Genomic DNA, 19,967 nt, shown 5'->3' on the forward strand with positions numbered 1-19,967 from the left:
CTTCAATTTCTAGTTTCAGAATCCGCCGCTTTAGCGGTATGGAAAACAAAATTACAGCTGCAGCTTTTGCACAGCCATGGCCCATGTGCTCAAGCGAGCGAGCGAGCGTCAGCGGCCGCGCCGGTGGTTAACTAGCTACACACAACCCAGTCGGTACTAACAGCGTCTGGTCGGGCTAGCCGGTGGTACAATGTACATGCTTGTTGAATGAATGGTGATCGGAACGGAATCTTGGAAAATGTGGCGCATGGTTTGGAAAGCGATGCACAGTGAAAGTGCCCATTGTTTGCTCGGAAAAGGAAGCCGAGTGCGTTTAAAGCATTTTGCTGCAGGAAATGCGGATGATATGTTCGGTAGTGTCGAGGCAGTTATTGGCAAAAGGTGAGAATTTCGTAATGTTCAAGTGCTGAACCCACACAATTTTGCACATGCGGGACTGAGGAGAACATGTGATGTATCATCTGTCTTCTCTCGAGCTCTCTTACATGATCATGGATACATTTTGTTAAGCTGTTTGCATGTGCATGTAATCAGTACGTGAAATTGTTCAGATGTGTTAGCTCGTCACCGGTTTTTTCATTACGGTTTTTTTTTTCCATTACGGTTTTTTTTTTTTCCATTATGTGGTGAATCAATCTCAGGTGAACACATCATCTCACAATCACATGTGAATTGATTGTGACATAGATCTAGAGCTAGTTCTACCAAGATCTACAGTAGTCATACTCATAGTGTTCTATCAAACGTTAAACATTCTTCTTCTTCTTCTTCTTCTTTAATAAAGCCTAGGCTGTATAATAATGCAGCCTATCACGAAGATGAACATTCGATTCATTTAGAGCTCTAGGAATACTAGATCAAGGTAGCATTTTGATTAGTCAGATTTTACAGTGATATTTCAGAGAACAAAGACGCCAAAATTTAATAGCCTCACACCCACAGGTAGCTTGTGATAAATATCAGCTACAACTGAAATAGGAGCCGCCAGCATGCACTGACTATCACTCTCAGTACCGGTACTGGTATCACTGTTTGCACTAGCTAGCACCACTGACACTGTCTCAGCAAACTATAAATAATGTACCACTGGTAGCTGTATGATAAAATTTTGTTGTGTGCCTGGCAGCTAGATTGTTGTTAACATGCTTCCCTGTGCATGGCAGATTGTATTATGGGAGACGGGGTCAATTCCCACAACTTTCTGCCATGTGAAGGGAAGTGACTTAACTACATTCTGCCATACACACAATGATTTATGGTATTGCCGATTAATTGGTAACAGTTAAAGGAAGCCGCTACAAAACTCATCCCAAACATTCAACATTTGCCATATGAAAAGAGACTTGCAAAACTGAAACTAACCTCTGGAGAAAAGAAGAGAGAAAGGAGACTCACTTTGAACTTACATGATAATGAAAAAAATGGACAAATCCAAACCAGAGAATTAATTTGAGATTGCCAAAACCGGATAAAACTAAGAAGTCATTCTAAGCCAAAAACAAGAAGCCACCATGACATTAGGAAGAACTTCTACAGCCAGAGAGTTGTCAGTGGCAGAAACAAACTACCACAAATTGTCATTGACGCCCCCCACCTCGAACAATGTTCCAAAGGGATAGAGCAGCCAGCTCTGAGCCAAGCCTCTGTGCAGCCAAGCTGTGATTGGCTCCCCATGCATTGCACAGCTGACTGCACTGGCCCCCATGCCCCACACTCCTACTAAGCTTCAAAAGACAATAATCCAAACTGGGTTTTTAAATGGGTCCCATTGGACTCCTTTAACCCTGCCACACCACACTATCTAATGTACCTGTATTGTACTTTCACCACCATAATAGCAAGGTGTGGCTTTCAAGGTACAAGGTGATTCGATTATAAACGTCATCCAAAATATGACCGGCAGCTATGTGTAAAAACCTATGCTTTAGCATGCAGTGGAGGTGGACCTTGGACCATGGTGCTGTTTTTTTTATAATCGTAGGGGGTGAAACAGTGTTATTATTGGTGGATCTAGATTGTAGATTTATAGGCCTAGTAGATATTATATTTTGGCTTTAAAAAATCATCCCTTAGTGATTCCAACGTTGAAAAGCTTTTTGTGATTATATGTGTTTTCAACTATTCAAGAATGTGTATTGTTAGCCTGTTTGATATTTGATTGCATATACAATTTGTGAAATGATCTCATGAAGCAATTGTGACATCACAAAGCAATTTGACATCACAGTTTAGTGTTTCATATGTCACTCTGTGAAACATATTATTGTCTAACAAAACGATGTGACATCACGCCCTATGGTCACTGTAAGAATCCTTCCAGAACATCACATTCACCACATGACATCTTGCCTCACATTATCCCTTTCTTTTGTATAAATTTTTGATCCCAAATTTAAAAAAAAAAACACACAAAACAAATGCTGGTATACTCTGTCTAATTTTGAGTTTCTGGTTAAGATTATGGGCCATGGTATCTTCAGAAATACTATTCATTTTGGGGTTGTGTCTGTCGGTGAATAGTGCTATTTTGGAGTCACCTCTGCCCATAGCTTTACCAGAAACTCTCAAGGCAAAGCACATTGTATTTGTATACTAGATAGAAGTAATACCTTGCTTTTGTATTTTAGTGCCTAGGTCTGTTTTTAAAAACTCTTTTTTTTTCAGTGAAATATTTGTGTAGAAAACATTGAACGAGTCATTAGTCAGCTGATCATTTATACATCTTTCAGTTCTTGTACTGTAGGGAAATAGTAAAGATAAGATTAGTTTTTTTTTTTTAAGATAATGATAATGATAATTAGTTGTGCACACAGGGAGAGACTAGCTTCCTGTATCCATCATTGTATTCATCTTTTATGACAGGCTTATTTTTTTTTCTGTATATTAGACTTTGTTCATATACACTTCTTGAGCAGTGAAGTCAAATGTTTCTTTTCTCGAATCCAGTCCATTAGTTCTGTCAACAGGGGAGCTCGCCAGGTTAGCAGATGGATGTGCAACTGCAAAGGTAACTTTGCCCCACGAACCCTTGAATATTTTCTATGAATTAAATGTAGTCATTTTTTCCCCAGCTGGAACAGCATTCAGTAAAGAAACATAATGTTACATGATGATATCAACAAACCTATGATCACTACTCTCAGGGAAAACTGTGTTTGTGTGTGGTATGATAGCAGTCATTTAATTTCAGATTTTTTAAATATAATGTCTGGCTGAGCATGATTTTAATTGACACAGTTAGAGATATTATTATCATGATAAACATGAAATAAGTGGTATACATTGATAATCTAAAGGAAATTTGACACAGGGAACTTATTTTATGCCTCACATACTTTGTCAGTAGCAAAATCCTGTGACTAATTCTGTGGTACCAGGTGCTTCAGCATCTCTCTTTATTATTTCCAACTTTTCTTGTTAACAAAGACCAAAGTTGAAGTCCACATCTAAACTGGGGAAGTAGAAAACAATAATAAAGATCTATAATGTGAAGTATGATGTACAGCATCGGCAAACAACCATGTAGTAGATGCATAGAAAAACCACCATGTTCCCTTCAATATGCCATTTAGTCAACCCACCATCCCTTGACAACTTGAAATCAAAGATTTTAAAAAGGCATCAGTAATTTTGATAAGTCCAGGGCATGAATCACTGTTTTAACTTTGACATACACACTTTTTAGATTTATAGATGGCCTAATTTTATACGTGTCTATGCCCTAAAATGTGTGGCTGCTGTAATACCCATAAGTGCCCCCATAAACGTGTGAGTAAACTCTCTGGAGATTTCTGCACATTGCATGAGGAGGAAGAAGAAAAATGTATAGTTATAATGCGCATGAAGTCACATTTTCTTATTAAAGAGAGTGTGTGTGATCTTCCATCAATTGCTACAGATTGGGGATACTACTGTGATGGTTACTGCCGTCAGCAAGAAGAGTGGTACTTCACCAGGCTTTCTACCATTGACAGTAAGTAGTGCAATCAACTGGGAGTAGATGGAGTCTTTCAACTGGATCTTGCATAATAATGTGATTAGAGTGAATTGTTTGTATGCTCAAGAGATGTGCTTCATTTATCTATTTGACTGTCCTCTGCTGTGACTTTCTTCTGTATTAGCACCATTTATTTATGACCTTTTGTCTTGTGACCATGTAGGTTGATTACAGGCAGAAGGCTGCAGCAGCTGGAAGGATTCCTACCAATCATTTGAGGAGGGAGAGAGGAGTGACAGACCAAGAAATACTCACAAGCAGAATGATAGGTACATATGACCTTGTTCTCTAGATTTCCGTAACAATGGCAATGATGGCTTGATAAGTTGAATTTCACCAGCATGAACCCCAGTGAACATACATTGCATTCTATAGCTTTTTAGAGATTTCTCCAAGTCTTGACCAGAATGTATTGTAACAGAGTAGTGGTATTCAAGCTGCATTCTGTGTGTAAATGTTAGGTTACTGTTGACAGATTCATCATAGTTTCTTTAACCAAATTTGTATCATACTCTGAAACTTGCTCCTATGACTTGAAATTTATCAGTTGGATAATGTTACTCTGTGGCAGTTGTTGATTAGTCCATTTGTACTGGTGCTCACAGCTTCAATGTATGAAATTTGAAATGAATTTGTAGACTGTGTGCAATTTTGGTAAATGCTGCTGTGCTAGAGCTTGCCTTGACCATTTATCTATTTGTCTTATGAAGATTAAGTCAGTTCTATCTTAAAATTAATCATAGTACCTTAGATTGAGTTTAGAATCACTTGTTGAATGCTCTTCTTTAATGTCTTTTCATATCAATTTAGAGCACTTCAAAGCCTCATTCAAGGCTCCCATTTTTCACCAGACATTCAATTACTAACCCTCTTGGTGGAGCTGAGTATCTTTTAAGCAGATCTATGCCACCATACAAATGATGGGAATTATCATAATCATCATGAATAAGCTATGATTTTGAAATGTTCCAGTATGCCTCTTCAATTGTCTATTGTATCTAAATGATGTTACATTGGGAATATGATATAATGGTGTCCTGTGTTTTAATCCACTTTTATTTTCTGATTAATTAGACAGATCAATACGACCACTCTTTCCCAAAGGCTACTTCTATGATACTCAGGTATGTAATAGTGGATATATGGTCTTTTGCATTGTATGTTTTACACTTATTAACATGATTATTGATAACTACAACCTCTGTTATTAGGCGATGTAATCTTATGTTTAAAAGTTAGTTTGTCGCCAGTTTACATTTGTGTTCTTCATCATTCATTGCAAATTAGTAACACAAGTCTTATCTTTTGAGGGCAGTGTCTGATTTTATGTGAAAGGACAATTGTTTGCGCATTTATTTTGTCTTGAAAATCCTGCAATGTGTTTGTATGAATGTATTGTGTTACCACTGAGCAACCTATTGGTATTTTACAGATTATGTGCAATTTGCTGGCAGTAGATGGACTTCATGATCCAGGTGTACTGAGCATCAATGGAGGTAAGTTTTACATTAGCACAGAGGGGTTTTGTCGAAAGAAATGATAGCAGACACATTGTGTTCCTGTGTTGCATGAAATGCTGAGATAGCCTGTAGAGGCGTATCAGTATAGAGGAAAAGGTGATGACGACAGAAACTGTTGGTGGTTTGACTGTAAAAGGGTAGAGTTTGGGTAAACTTGATAGGCTGCATCGATGGTGAAATCTTTATCCATCATGAGGTTGTATTTTACTCTTTACATTGTTTATAGGCCAAAATATTTGACCAAAGTAGGAGAAGATTTCCTTACTTTTTGACATTGCAACTAACAACAATGACATTTATTATGGTTGTAATTATTGTTTTTTAAAAAGAAATCCACCCAATTTGTTTTTAAAAAAATTGACTTATAGTTGAAAGAATATTTCTAGCACCTTTCATTGCTTTGACAGCATGGATTCCAAACCATCCAGTGAGTAGTGTTTCGAATTTACCAAGGGTACTTACTGGGTATTTGATATTACCCTTTCCTTTCTTTGTATTTTACTGAGTGCTTACTCCAGGAATTATACATTGCAGTATATAAGGAACCTTTTTATTTTGTGTGTGTGTGTGCTGTATTTTATTGCTTTACAAATGAGATTATCTAACACTAAATATATTTGCTGTCAACTCACTAATCATTTTGATAATTCTTTCTTTATCTCACAGTCAAGATGTTACATCATGCTAATCATCAAACTCATAATCCTGTGCAAGTTGGAGCACTTCAGTGATATTGTGGTTTTTAGCTTTTGTTAGTTCACAAATCACTTGATGCATCCAATTTTCCTTCATGTGATAAAGGGCTTTTCATAATCATTATATTTTTTGTGCCATTCCTCAGCTTCTGCAGCCCTGGCCCTCTCTGACGTTCCATGGAATGGTCCCGTGGGTGCGGTCAGAGTGGGGCTCATTGATGATGAAATTGTCATTAACCCGACCAGACTTGAGCTGAAGAGAAGCAGCCTTAACATTGTGGTGGCAGGAACCAGGAAGAGCAATCTAGGTACATGTCAAACCAGAAATTTTCACATGCATTTTAATTTTACAAATTCGCGAGAGCCAACATTTGTACGTGAAAGTTCTTTTCTGCACTGTATGCATTAAATGCCAGTGGCAATTTGCCAAAAATTTCATGCTGCGAAAAAGTTCATCGGCTCCAATTCATGAAAAATTTCATACAGTATTCATCCACGGAAAGTATGAGAATCATTTTCATAGGCACATAGATGTGAGGATCTGGATGACCGGGGAAGAGCTTGGAGCTTTGTCTTACACTTTGCCACTCACTGTTCTGCTTGATGCGTGGTGAAATGATTCTTTGTCGTGTACCGTTGTAGGCAAGATATTGATTCTTCATTAGGAGGCAATTGGTTTCTAGTCTGTAGTCTTTATACTTCAACTAGGATGTTGGTGTTGATCATCATAATATTTAGAAAGTATGCCGCTTGCCTGTTGCTTTTATTGGTCTACAATAAAACAAAATTATCTTTCTTAGAATTCTAGGCCTAGAATTATATTTCTTTAAACTAGAATATCAAATCTTTCGCAGTGTACAGTTGAATTGAATGAAAGGATTCCTATGAGGCTTCTGTGTCTGAAGGCTGTGTAATATAAAAGCTGAAAACTCCAAAGTATATCTTTATCCTATGTTCAGAGTTTATATCCTAAAAGTCATGACGTTCTTGTACAAATTAGATATGTCTGGAAATGCTATGTGATACATTGTGCTAGAACAGAATGTAACCATTTGAACAAACATGCATCCAGTGAATGGACTCATGAAAATTGTGTGAAAGTGAGTGTCATGGGATATAGCAAGCTGCCAATAATCAGTGTGCTTTGTCCCAACCAGACATGCAGTGTAAAGCCGTATAGTTGAGTCCTTTAATTGTATATGTTATTTCTGACTCTCTGTGTTCAAATCCTCAAGTGATGATTGAGGCCTCGGCAGATAATGTGCTTCAGACAGACTTCCTCAAGGCACTGAAGGCAGGCCTCAAGGAGACACAGATCATTGTTAGAAGCATTGAACAACTCGCCAAGCAACATGGGAAGGAAAAGAAGGAGTTTGAGCCTTTAGCTACGCCAACATCTGAGTTGTTAGAAGAAGTCAGGAGGTAAGGTGTTTGAAGGTTCAGCCAGTTGGTCTGCTTCCTTTTTTGTTGTTGTTTTTTTTTCCCCTCCCAACCCGGATTTCATGAAATTTGGTTCAGATTGTAAAGGTGACTCAGTATTATCTCAGTCTCTGGTTGTCGTGCAAGGAGGTGCTGTAAGAACCACACAAATTAACTTGGTTTATTAGAAGCATTGCTTTCTGTGTGTGCTAGTGTTTAAGTGTTATATGTGGGAAATTTGATGTTTTAACACATCATAACAAGAATACAAGCTTAATGGTAATCTATTCTGGTTTTAATTTGCTATGTAGTGCCTCAATTTTAGAGATGATCCAGACAAGGCTGCCAAGGCGATTTTTTACTCTAGCTTGTTTTCAGAATTTGTAGATACCATTTCATCTATAAGTGATAATGTAATGTTGTTATAGTTAATGTCCTCGTGCTAGGTGTGCCAAAAACATGAGTATAATGGAACCATGTTATAATCTAGGCAACGAGTAAGTGAAGGAATGACGCTAGGTGTTTTTGTTAATCTCATTGCAAAGCTTTTGAGCTTGGTGAGTCATACATAGATCTCTAGAGTGATCAGTACCTTGTTTGAATCTTGGCAGGGTGTCTTCAGAGGAATATTACAGGGTTTACACCGACCCGACACATGACAAGGTTGGTTTGTTTCTTTTCTTCGCTCATGTTACTGACTTTTTACATGTCTCCAGGTGACAATGTAGTCGATTTAGATCTATCAGTAGCTAACTTCTAGTGGTATCCCATCAATTGAACCTGTTGCAGTAAAAAATCTTCGATTCAAATTGTCAGTGTCCTTGGCATAAATGGCAATGGTGTATTGTCACTTTGGGCAGAGCAGAGAACACAATGAATGTGTGCTATAGCTTATTTGTATGTATGTCAATAAAAAATGTAACCTGCAGTTACTTCTGCAGTAGATTGTTCAGAATAAAGAAGTTGAGGTTCATATTTCTGTAAATGTATTTGATACCATGATTGCCTTATCTCATGTACTTAATGGAAAAGCTGTTATTTTCGCATACAGATATTTTCGTGATTGAGGAGGTCACAGACATTTTCACAAGATATTTTTGCGATTTGACACCGAGGCCATTGTTGGTGCGCTAATACCCAAGCATGTTGCAATATTTTTGCCTGTTGTTTAAATTTGCAACCCAGCAGATGATTTGCAAAATTCCCAAAAAGTATTCCCTTGTGAAAATGATAGCTTTTACAGTACAATTTTTTGTCATTTTCTCCCAGTTTTCCAGAGACAATGCAGCAAATGTAGTAAGAGAGACTCATCTACATGGAATCCTAGGTCAGTATATAATATTTTTGATGAAATGAAATACTTACATGGATTGCCCTCCCTTTCATATTATTTTCTTTTACTGAGTAGTCTTTCATCCATCAAATTAACATGCATTTGTTTACCTTCACATAAATCTTTAGCAGAACCCACCGTGTTCAGTGATGTAATTGGTGAAGAGAATGATGAAGAAAATCTCTCTTGATGCAGACTACATTATGTTCAAATGTTGCTTGACAACGTGTACCGTGATCTTTACTGTTTTTCTTAAATTGCTATCTACAGTACCTAGCAAAATTAGACCTTTGAAAATGTTTGTTCCAGACCTAACCATCTATTATGGTTTTCTTCATAGTTGAATGTTTTCTTATCATGCTGTATCTTTTCAGACACGTTTCCAAATGAAGATACATCTCTAGTCTATGATGCTTTCAGCATCGTTGCCAAGGAGGTCTTTAGGAGCATTGTTATGGAGCAGGAGAGAAGGTAAGATTACTCCAATTGAAGTGGTTATAATGTTGAGGGATTATCATTCTGCCAGCCAGTGATTTCTTCTCTGTAAGAGCTGCTGCCATGTTCATTTGAGACTAGGACTGTTCTTTATATGAGATGCAGAGTTCAGTAATGAGTTCAAGTACCACAATAATGAATCAGCTTTGAGCACTGAATTTATATGTTGTTAATAAATTACAGATGACAGATTTAGTTTAATCAAAAAAATTAGTCCAAATATCTATTGCTCACATAGTGAAAGTGTGTCTCATAAGCTTCAGGGACACTGAGAGTAAAGATGGAAGGAAATCATGCTATATTTGTCATAAGGTTGACTGAGATGAAGTTGCTGAGAAAATGTCACAATGGACTATTTGTAAATGAAATATTGCAAAGCTTATTGCCACCTTCAACAAGTACCATTTTCTGATGAATTCCTTCTCTGGTTAAACCTGACAACTCGGTAATCCTAACAGGTCATCCAGATGCTAAAACATAAAGTAACTGCGGTGATAAGTGTATCTCCAAAATTATTGTAAATCATAAATTTAGAATTTATGATAATTTACTTGTGATTTATGATAATTTTGGAGTTACACTTTGACTGGATGAGTGATAATGTACATCAGTGATAAGTGTATGCTTGTGAGCTTGTGTGATGACTTTCTTATAGCTTCTGTCTTGTTACCCTGTATTATCATTCACATGGGTGATGCAGCCTATAATTTTCTCATGACTATCCCTAGGTGTGATGGTAGAGAGTTTGATGAGCTCCGTGACATCAGATGTCAGGTGGATCTCTATAAACCTCTTCACGGCTCGGCACTCTTCCAGAGGGGACAAACTCAGGTTCGATGTACTAATGCTATATACCACACGTACTGTAAACATAGATATTTTCACCATACATAAATTTTTGCATATTTCGCGGTACTTTTGCCGAGCGAGAATTCTAGAACCTGCGAAAATATCTTCACAATCTTCTCTGCACATTTTGAACGGGTTGAGTCGTAGGCCTCATCAATGGTGCCTTCCTGGCATGATTGTGTGTGTGTGCGCATGTGCGATAGTAATATTAATTTGAGCGTATGTGTCTGCAGTGCTCGTAGTTTCTGTTCAGGCCGCACTGTCAATGGATCGGGCAGCACGACTTTTCCCTGAATGGATAAAAACATTACAAGTATAAAGCAATTACTCAGTGTGAATTAAAGAACCTGCGAATATGTTTTTGGTGACTAGGTGAAGGGGAGAGAGATGAGATCTGTGTAATTATGCCTCAAAGTGTTGAAATTGGAGGGTATAAAGACACAGTAATTATAAAATGTTTGTACTCATAAATCAATGAAAGCGTACTTTGTAATTATCAGCCAACCATCTCATTTCTTGCTCAATTGATCTGCCTTTCAGGTTTTATGCACAGTAACATTTGATTCCATTGAATCAGCGCTGAGAGTTGACCCTGTCTGGGAGAGGTGAGTGACTGAATTTCAATGCATTGAATGTACCTAAGAATGTTTACATGTATAAGAGTATATTTTGGAATTATAAGATGCGAGATTGTATCAATTTGATGGCATTCAAAGTACAAACCATAAAAGCCAACGCCCATTGGTGCATGTTTCAGAATGTTACATCACCCATAACACAGCGTTTATTGAGGAGTTTATGAGCGATGGCATCATGCATGTAGCTGGTCAACCAGAGCCAAAATTAAAGCATGAATGATATCGTGACTATCTGTCATTGAATGTGTGAATTTAATATGAATAATGGATATCTTTGTTTTCTCATTTATGCATTCAGTGATGTCAAAGAGAAGAACTTTATGCTACACTACGAGGTGAGAAATATTTTCAACCACTGCTGTGTTTTGAGGTATATTTGGTGGCACAAGTTGCTCAGTGTACACTGCCCAACATATTTAGTGACTACCAACATCATACTGCCCACCATGTTTAGTAACTACCTACATAACACTGCCCAACATCCCTGTTGCAAGTAGACAATTTACACTTTCATCTCCCACTCACTCTGTATGTTTTGTTCCTAATTCTGAAATATGTAGATTTATCCATAATTTATTGATTATGCCATATTGATTTGTTGTTTTTGATGTATTATGAAATATGATTTTACTATGTTTGTTTTTCTCCAGTTTCCACCGTATGCCACAAATGAAGTTGGCAGGACAGGAGGAGTGAACAGAAGAGAACTTGGCCATGGTGAGAGATAACAACAATGAAATTAACATTCAAGCTGCAAGTATTATTTCCTTATAACATAAGTATTCTAAAAAAAGTAATGTCCCTCATATGTATAACATACAACAGCCACAAAATATCAGTATTTGTGAAAGTTTACTTTCAATGTTGATTGTCAAAGAGTTCCCACTGCTCAAATGTTGAAATAAAAATGTCAGTAAAATTTTCATAAAACATTCAACTGCATCGCTAGGCGTCTATGAAGTTTGCCTTGGTATGTTCTATTGTTGCAATGAACAAGTGTCTCAAGTTTCCTTGATGAATTGGCAGCTTACACTGCAGTGAGTTAATGGTATCAGGAAACTACAGCATATGCACAGGGTAATTTCTCCTGATAGTGAAATGCAGTGTTTGAAAGGGATGTAAGCAAAAATTGTAGTGAGTGAAATGTGAAATAACACATGAACATTTGTAGAAGAATTGGTGATGATTGTATATGTAGATTATGAGGTCATCCTTTCAAATTACATTAAGAATCTACACTAGTTTGAATTGTGTAACAGTAGAATAGTAATGCCAAATATATCTGGACTCCTCTTTTACCTTTTCGGTTTCCCCCCTTTTCTGGAAAGACTATACTCTCGTATACTTTTGAAAAAACAATTATTATGCATGAGATGTAATTATAACAAGATGAGATAACTTGTTCATACTGAAAGCTCATTAAAGCTATTGTTTATATATGAATATGAACAGTAGTGCATCAAAATATATGTTTCATTTTTTCTTGTGCCTGATACAGGAGCTTTGGCTGAGAAAGGGTTGAGACCTGTGGTACCAGAAGACTTTCCCTTCACGATACGTCTCACTAGTGAAGTCCTAGAATCTAATGGTAAGTGTAATGATGCATGCCTGCACATTTCTATGACTAATTCATGATCCTGTTAGTGCGGACATTGAGATATTATAGATATTCATTTTTCAATCATTTTTTTGGGAAATGAATATTTGGTGCAAAATTGTCTGTCTTGAGAAAATGTTAAATATTTTGTAGGGTTTGTATCAATTGAAAATGATTTCATTCACTGGAAAAAATGACGTCTGGTGATTAGTAGTATGGTAATACATTTATCAAATTGGCATCATTTCATGGCAGCAATTGTTGCTGATATTGATGTGACACAGTTTGCTTGAAATTTATAACATGCTGATAAAGGACAGCAGTGTCAGAATTGGCTTTTGAAGGCATTTTTGTAATCAATTCAGTCATAGGCACCCATCAAAAATGCATTTGCCATTGTTGGTATATTTTGACCAAAGTTGATGATAAATACATGGAAAAGCTATTCTCTTCCTGCACTGAATTGTTGCTTTAACAATATCATAATAGAGTAGCTTGCATAAAATGCTAGAGAGTGGATTGGTTAGTAAAAATGCTATTGTACCTATTCCACAGGATCTTCTTCCATGGCATCAGTGTGTGGGGGATGCCTGGCTCTCATGGATGCAGGTAGGATCACACAATCATGTTGGTCTCGTGGATTGTGCACAGTGCTTTAAAGTAAAAGGTTGATGGTTCAAACTACATTGTTGTTGCACCTGTGGCACTCGAGGTAGACTCTTCATCCACAATGTTTCACTCCTCCCGTGCTTGTTAGAGGGACTGTACATTACTGGTTGAGGTGAGGATTCAGGTTTGTCACATATTTTGGCAGGATAATGAGAAACCTCTTGTGTAATATGAAAGCATGTAATTTCAAGAAGCATTTAACATTTATTTGATGAAAATTGGTCTTGAATGGCTGAGATATCAAAAAAAGCGATCCTAATAAAATTGACAGGCCACAACTTTTATTAGGATCTCTTTGATTTTCCTTATTTTAGATATCTCAGTCATTTCAAAACCGATTTTCATCAAATAAACTTTTGATTACCCTTAGAATTGTATGCTCCTTAACATTTTATAGAGTGGTTTCTAAATATCTCGCAAAATGTTACAAGCTGAATTCTCACCTCAACCAGTACTGTACAGTCCCTTTAATATGTATCTAATAGGTTTTGTTATTGTGCTAGGATCAGCTGAAGTATAATGATGGTTGTCTGGTTAGAGTAACCTCAGAGAGTTGGGGTGTGTGTGCTGTAGGTGTAAAGATTAGAGAGAAAAACTTTGTGAATGAATCACTGCTTGCCACCATTCTTTGCAGATAAGAAGCAAACTCATTTATGATCTATGATTCTTCCTCTGTAGCAAAATATGTGAAGTGATTTAAATGCTTAGGAGAGTTCAAGATGACGATACATGTCTCAAACATTTGATATGACATCCTATTACGTATTTCATGTTCATGCTTGATAAGTAGAGTAAAAATAGAAAAGAGAAGTTGTAGAGGTCTCATCAAATAAATTTTGATCTAGTCAGTTTGAACAGTGGATGGCATTGTACTAACTTTTCATTGGACAATACGTACTCCCAACAGAAAGTGCATTGAAATCAGCTCTGAGCTGTGTTGTGTCGATGCTTTCATTTTTCATCCAGGTGTTCCCATCTCCACCCCGGTAGCAGGCGTAGCAGTGGGGCTGGTAGCTGAGACGGAATCTGACGACATCCACAGCATCACAGATTACAAGATTCTGACAGACATTCTGGTAGGTAGGGCAGACGTCACTTGGTTGTCCTGCATAGGGTGACATGACATTTGCTTCTGCAACAATTGCTACAGTCTTATTTTTTCCAGGGACTTAGGGTTAGGGTTGTGAGAGGGTTTTAGCTTTAGTTTGATGTGAGGATTAGGATTAGGGTTAGGGTTATGTCTGTGGATAGACTTCATGTTTGGCTTAGTCTGCAGATATTTCATGGGAGTAACTGTCACAGGAGCAAATGTCATGGAATCTCTGCATTGTGCCCATATTTACAAGATGTCTATAATTATTTACTCTAATAATCATTGCAGTTGTGACATAACTCTTAGCCTTTCTTTTTTCTCCCATGCTGAAGTCAGGACAGTAGAAATTTGTGGAAGTTCTATTGCTGTTGCTGGGATAATGACAGAGGCCCAGGGTCAGGGAATTCTAGGCCAGTAAAAGAACCAATTCAGTGACTTGAACATATATTTGTTTTAGAATTGGACTTATGTAGTATTCATCACCATATCTTCAGCCATGATATGTGACTTTCAAGTTTGTTACAACCTTCACTTTTTAGAGAATGTCACATATTCTCAAAATGCCTTGTTAAAAGAGAATATATCCTAGTCTATGGCTCTGAGTTCCCATTTCTGATTGTCACACCGACATGGGCCTTGCAAATTCGTTGCAAGCCTTACCAATTGAAGATTTTACCTCATGCATGGTAGGTACAGAGTCCAGCACGATAGAAATGCATATGTTGAATGACAAAGCTAATGTATCGCTCTTGTCTGTTTGTGTTTGCAGGGCATAGAAGACTACATGGGAGACATGGATATGAAGCTGGCTGGAAGCAAGAAGGGTATCACAGCACTGCAGGTATGATGCCTGTCACATGGTATGCATACTGTCACATGATATCCAGCCTGTCACATGGTATAGATGCTGTCACATGATATCTAGCTTGTCACATGATATCCAGCCTGTCACATGGTATGCAGGCAAGAGACACTGGTGTGTTTGAAAAGCTCCCTCTATGGTCTAGTATCCATGGTGTGGTCTTAATAGTAAATTGAGGGCAGGCAGGGGAAGATGTGAACTTGACATGCTAGAACTGTGGGATACACCAAAGGTGCTGCAGTCTGTGTGTGTGGATGGGGCCACAATACTTCCAATTAGAAGACAACATCTTTAATCTGTGAGGTCTTTTGTAGCGAAAATGTTGTGCCACAAAACAGGCTGTCGGCTTCAATTTGCAAAAGTGTCATGCCATGGATATTTCTGGTTTTACAGTAGATTCCTTGAAGTGAGCTCATTGGTGCACAAGCAGCATTCTATGCTACTGCCACACATTTACCTCTACCCATCGTCAGACTACAAATTCTTGATTCTTCCTCACAGACTGACGTCAAGCTTCCTGTTCCAATGAAGTTAGTGGTAGAAGCCATCCAGGCAGGTACATCAGCCAAGAGTAAGATTATCAACATCATGTCTGGCGCCCTCAGGAAGCCGCGGGATGGTCGCAAGGAGAATAGTCCAGTCATAGGTTTGTGGTTAGAATGCTCAAAAATCAAAATCAAAATATTACCTGAACAGCCAGTATATTTTGAAACTACCATTGTATGCTACCGACAGTTTATCTATCAAACTTTGTAGACACTATCTGACCACAGTGATATGATTTCATTGCTTTATGTTTACATATTCATGTCACACTGCATATTGATATCACTTTTGGAGTTAAATTCATAAAGGGGAATATTTGAAGTTTCATACAAATGATGTGAATTCAAACATGTAAACCAATGGCAGTCATACTCTTGCAAGTTTCAGTGTGATCCAAGCCAGTACCCTTAAATGCACAGCAAGACAACCTGTTTTGAAGTATCCTTGAAATAAGAAAACTGATGTCTGTTTTTCTGTCTTTCCAATTCAATATCATGCTTTCTGCAGGCGCAAAGTCACAACTCAGTTTTGTTTCTGATTTTGTCATTTTACCAGAGAATCTTGAAGTGCCTATCCAGAGGAGATCCAAATTTGTTGGCCCGGGTGGCTACAACCTGAAGAAGTTGCGTGCAGAAACTGGTAAGTAGTTTGTTGTTGTTGTTGTTGTTGTTGTTGTTGTTGCTGTTGTTGTTGTTGATGTTAACACCAATATACCTGGTTTTGACAGTTACTCTCCCTGTATCTTTTGATATCAAGCATAGGGAATCATGAGAGAAGTGACATTGAATATGACTGTGTTGTGAATGCAAGGAGTTCCAGTTTGTTCAGTTGTATTATATGTTGATGGAGAGATGAGGTCAAGATTGCGATGTGATTGAACATGATCAAGATTTATAGCTGTATACTTTATCATGATGAGAAGGGAATGACGTGATTGCCTAGTATAAGATTAAGGAATACGAACTAACATGTGTGTGTTTATTTATTTATTTTTTTAAAATCTCATGCCATGATTAAGCTATTACGTCCATATTGAACTGATATATATCCCGTAGATTTAGTACATAAGATTAATTGTATATTTCATTTTGAATCTTTTTGAATCCAAATCAATAGTTTAAAGAGGTCTTCACATTTTTTCTGTGCGCTATTTGTATGTGACATCCTTGTTGCACTTATGCTGAAAATATTGCATGTCATATGCATTAACTGTATGTACATATTTATGCTGAACCAGACCAGAAATTTGCAGGTGCCATGTGGAATATCTAGACTACAGCTGTGAAGTTCATTGCCTTAACCCTAAAAAGGCCGGGGGAGGGGGTTGGGGGTTGAATCAACTCCCCCTCGACATTTTTCGCGACTACTCTGCCATGCGAAGTTTTTTGACCGCGCCGTTCGCTGACTTTTTACTTTCAAGTCTCGCGCATCTTTTGACACCATTTTCGATAAAATTGCGCATACCGTTACGACGCTGCATGACATTTTATACATGCCTGTCGGACCGAAAATGGCTCAAAAACGTAATTTTGTGTATAAAGTCTTTGCAAATGGAGTTTTCTCTTCTTATTCATAAAGATATGATTATTTTCACTTTCATAGGATGAAACTAATTAATTTTAGCATAATTATGCGTGAAATAGGTTCTGTCATAAATTTTGCGGGGAAAAAATAACACATAAGGTCGAAAAAACAACGAAATACATAAGAAATTCATAAAACAATAAAATACATAGGTAATTGATTTTGATACCAATTTTTTTTTGAAGTATATTGTTAGGAATGCTACAAAGAATGTTTTCACCAAAAATTATGATTCTAGGAGCTGTAATTTCTGATTTAGAGCAAAATGTATGATTTTATGCATATATTAGCATAATTAATTATTATGACGAAAATTTCCATTTCTTTTTGTATAGTTTGGTAGATTACGCCACAGGTAATGCATGTGCCAAGTTTCATGGCGATTGCGAGATCGACGGCCGAGATCTCGGGGGGGGGGGGGGGGGGGGGGGCCACAGAATACCCAAAAAAGCCCGGCCTGGTTGGGGTTAAGACAGAGGGAGAGAGAGAGAGAGATAGAGAGAGAGTGAGAGAGAGTTGATAAAGACAATAAGGACTACAGCTGTATAATGCTGTGTCAGAAATATTGCATGTACATAATGATTGCTCTACATTCCAGGAGTAACCATCACTCAAGTCGATGAGTCCCACTTCTCCGTCTTCGCCCCGACACCCAGCGCTATGAGTGAAGCCAAGGAGAGAATTGAGCAGCTCCTTCTAGAGGATGTAAGCTGTGTATCCTAATCAATGATAGTTTGTGTCTTTGAGGATGGTGTGATGTATTGTTTTATCATGGTGTATTCTCATGAAAGGTCATTAGCACCACAAGAAGTCACATTCACATTTTTTTGTATATCTTCAGTTTCTTTTTCCAAACGTCCCATACAAAAGAAATGGAAGAAAAAAATTCAGCAGTTTAAGAAAAAAAAAAAAAAGAATCAAGTAATCTCACCTAATTGTTTTTTTTTTTATTAAGGATTGACAGGCTTCAAGTGTAATAGAAATGAATTGTCAAGACACAGAGTCAATGTCCTTGGAGAAAATTAGACAGGAGCAATTATCGTAGGAACAATATTGTGTCATCATTATTGTGTGTGTTAAAAAGTGTGTGTTTCTCTAATCATCGTACATATGCATAATGATTTTATATACTTCTGCAGTGATATTTCATAGTGAGCTTAGCCACCTGAAAAAGGAAGGAAAATTAGAACAATATGTGTTACCCCAAGTCTGAAAAATAGTAATGTAATCTCTGAAATTAACAGTATAAACTTGGTTGATATTGTGTACAGTGGACTCTCGTTATAATGAAGTCCTCGGGACTGGCAGTTTTCTTTTGTTTTATCAAAATTTTGTTATAATCAAACAAATACTGGTAAACAATAAAAAACGTTGCGGGGATAAAGATGCAGCCTGACTTTTGCTTCGTTGTAACCGGAATTTTGTTGTAACCGTGTTTGTTATAACAGGAGTGCAGTGTATTGTGTTAAAAAAAACATATATTTGAATGTTTGTTTTTTCTTCTCCCAATACAGAAGGAACCAGACCTTGAGTTTGGAGGTATCTACACAGCAACCATCATAGAGCTAAGGTGAGAGGTTCATTTTTGGCTATTGTTTCCTTTCTCCATGCTCAGCATTTGAGTCCAAGCAAAAGCTTACTACTTTTTATGCTTCAGCTGGGTCCCATTTCATTAAAAATGTGAGGGCAGCAACTTCCCATAGCAACAGCCAATCAGAGAGCAGGATTCTTATCATTATGATGACACTTGACACATTGCAGCAAGAGTTACTGCCGTAGCCACTTTTTTTTTTTTTAAATGAAATGGGGCCATGTTATTCCATTAACAGCTCTATGATATGATTCTAAATTGTGGTTAAATATGAAGAACTTTCAAGTTGTATTGTCCTTGTGGTTACATAATGCGATAGAAAAACCTGCATTTAAGATATTTTTGTGTGTGTGTTTTTAATGACAGAGAGAATGGTGTGATGGTCAAGCTCTACCCGTCTATGCAGCCCACCTTGCTCCACAACTCTCAGCTTGACCAGAGAAGGGTGAGATTTCTCTTCATTCTCTTGCAATTTTAAGACTTGTTTTACATTCATTTGAAATATTAAGAGTTTTTGTTTACTTCTGATAAATGCTTAGATTATTAAATTAGGTTCCTCTTGGAATGAATAAAAATGATTATAAAAATAAACAATTTCTGTTCATTTTTATAAAGTTATCAATACCAACTGTGTAGTATTGCTCATTACTGCTCTCCCCTCCTCTCTCTGTCCTTTGCCCCATCCCAACCAGGTCAACCATCCCAGTGCACTCAAACTCGAGATTGGGCAGGAAATCCCAGTCAAGTTCTTTGGCCGTGACCCTGTCAGTGGCAAAATGCGTCTCTCGCGAAAGGCACTCATGGCTCCTGCCTCTGCCGTCATCCGGAACCTCAACGCCACAAGAGAAACATCAGTATCATCATCATCATCTCCATCATCATCATCATCATCATCATCATCATCATCATCATCTTCATCTTCATCATCCCCTTCCACAGAATCTTCTTCAACATCCATAGAGAGATGATATTCATTTCTCTGGAATAAAATGAACTGCTGGAATCTGTGCATCCAGAAAATAAGGGACGGTTACTTGGTATATCATGTTCAGAGAAAGAGACTGCTAATCAAGACACCT

The 19,967-nt window shown here is 37.5% G+C and overlaps 1 protein-coding gene across 1 annotated transcript; it reads left to right on the forward strand.

The window, feature by feature from the left end:
- The first annotated feature begins 198 nt into the window (after positions 1-198).
- On the forward strand, positions 199-19,856 carry LOC139745619 (polyribonucleotide nucleotidyltransferase 1, mitochondrial-like). Its single transcript, XM_071656021.1, has 25 exons — positions 199-381; positions 2,947-3,007; positions 3,899-3,973; positions 4,161-4,266; positions 5,072-5,121; positions 5,430-5,493; positions 6,359-6,520; positions 7,448-7,634; positions 8,243-8,294; positions 8,901-8,958; positions 9,339-9,435; positions 10,188-10,290; positions 10,849-10,913; positions 11,245-11,281; positions 11,597-11,663; positions 12,445-12,534; positions 13,099-13,152; positions 14,179-14,288; positions 15,075-15,146; positions 15,669-15,813; positions 16,269-16,352; positions 17,896-18,002; positions 18,812-18,867; positions 19,255-19,333; positions 19,581-19,856. Exons 1-25 carry the CDS (start codon positions 212-214, stop codon positions 19,854-19,856), a joined length of 2,427 nt encoding a protein of 808 aa, XP_071512122.1. The 5' UTR covers positions 199-211.
- The last annotated feature ends 111 nt before the right edge of the window (positions 19,857-19,967 follow it).

The sequence above is a fragment of the Diadema antillarum genome, unplaced genomic scaffold (assembly GCF_040938485.1).
Source record: "Diadema antillarum isolate AM-2024a unplaced genomic scaffold, OU_Dant_1.0 seq00001279_RagTag, whole genome shotgun sequence".
NCBI lineage: Eukaryota > Metazoa > Echinodermata > Echinoidea > Diadematoida > Diadematidae > Diadema > Diadema antillarum.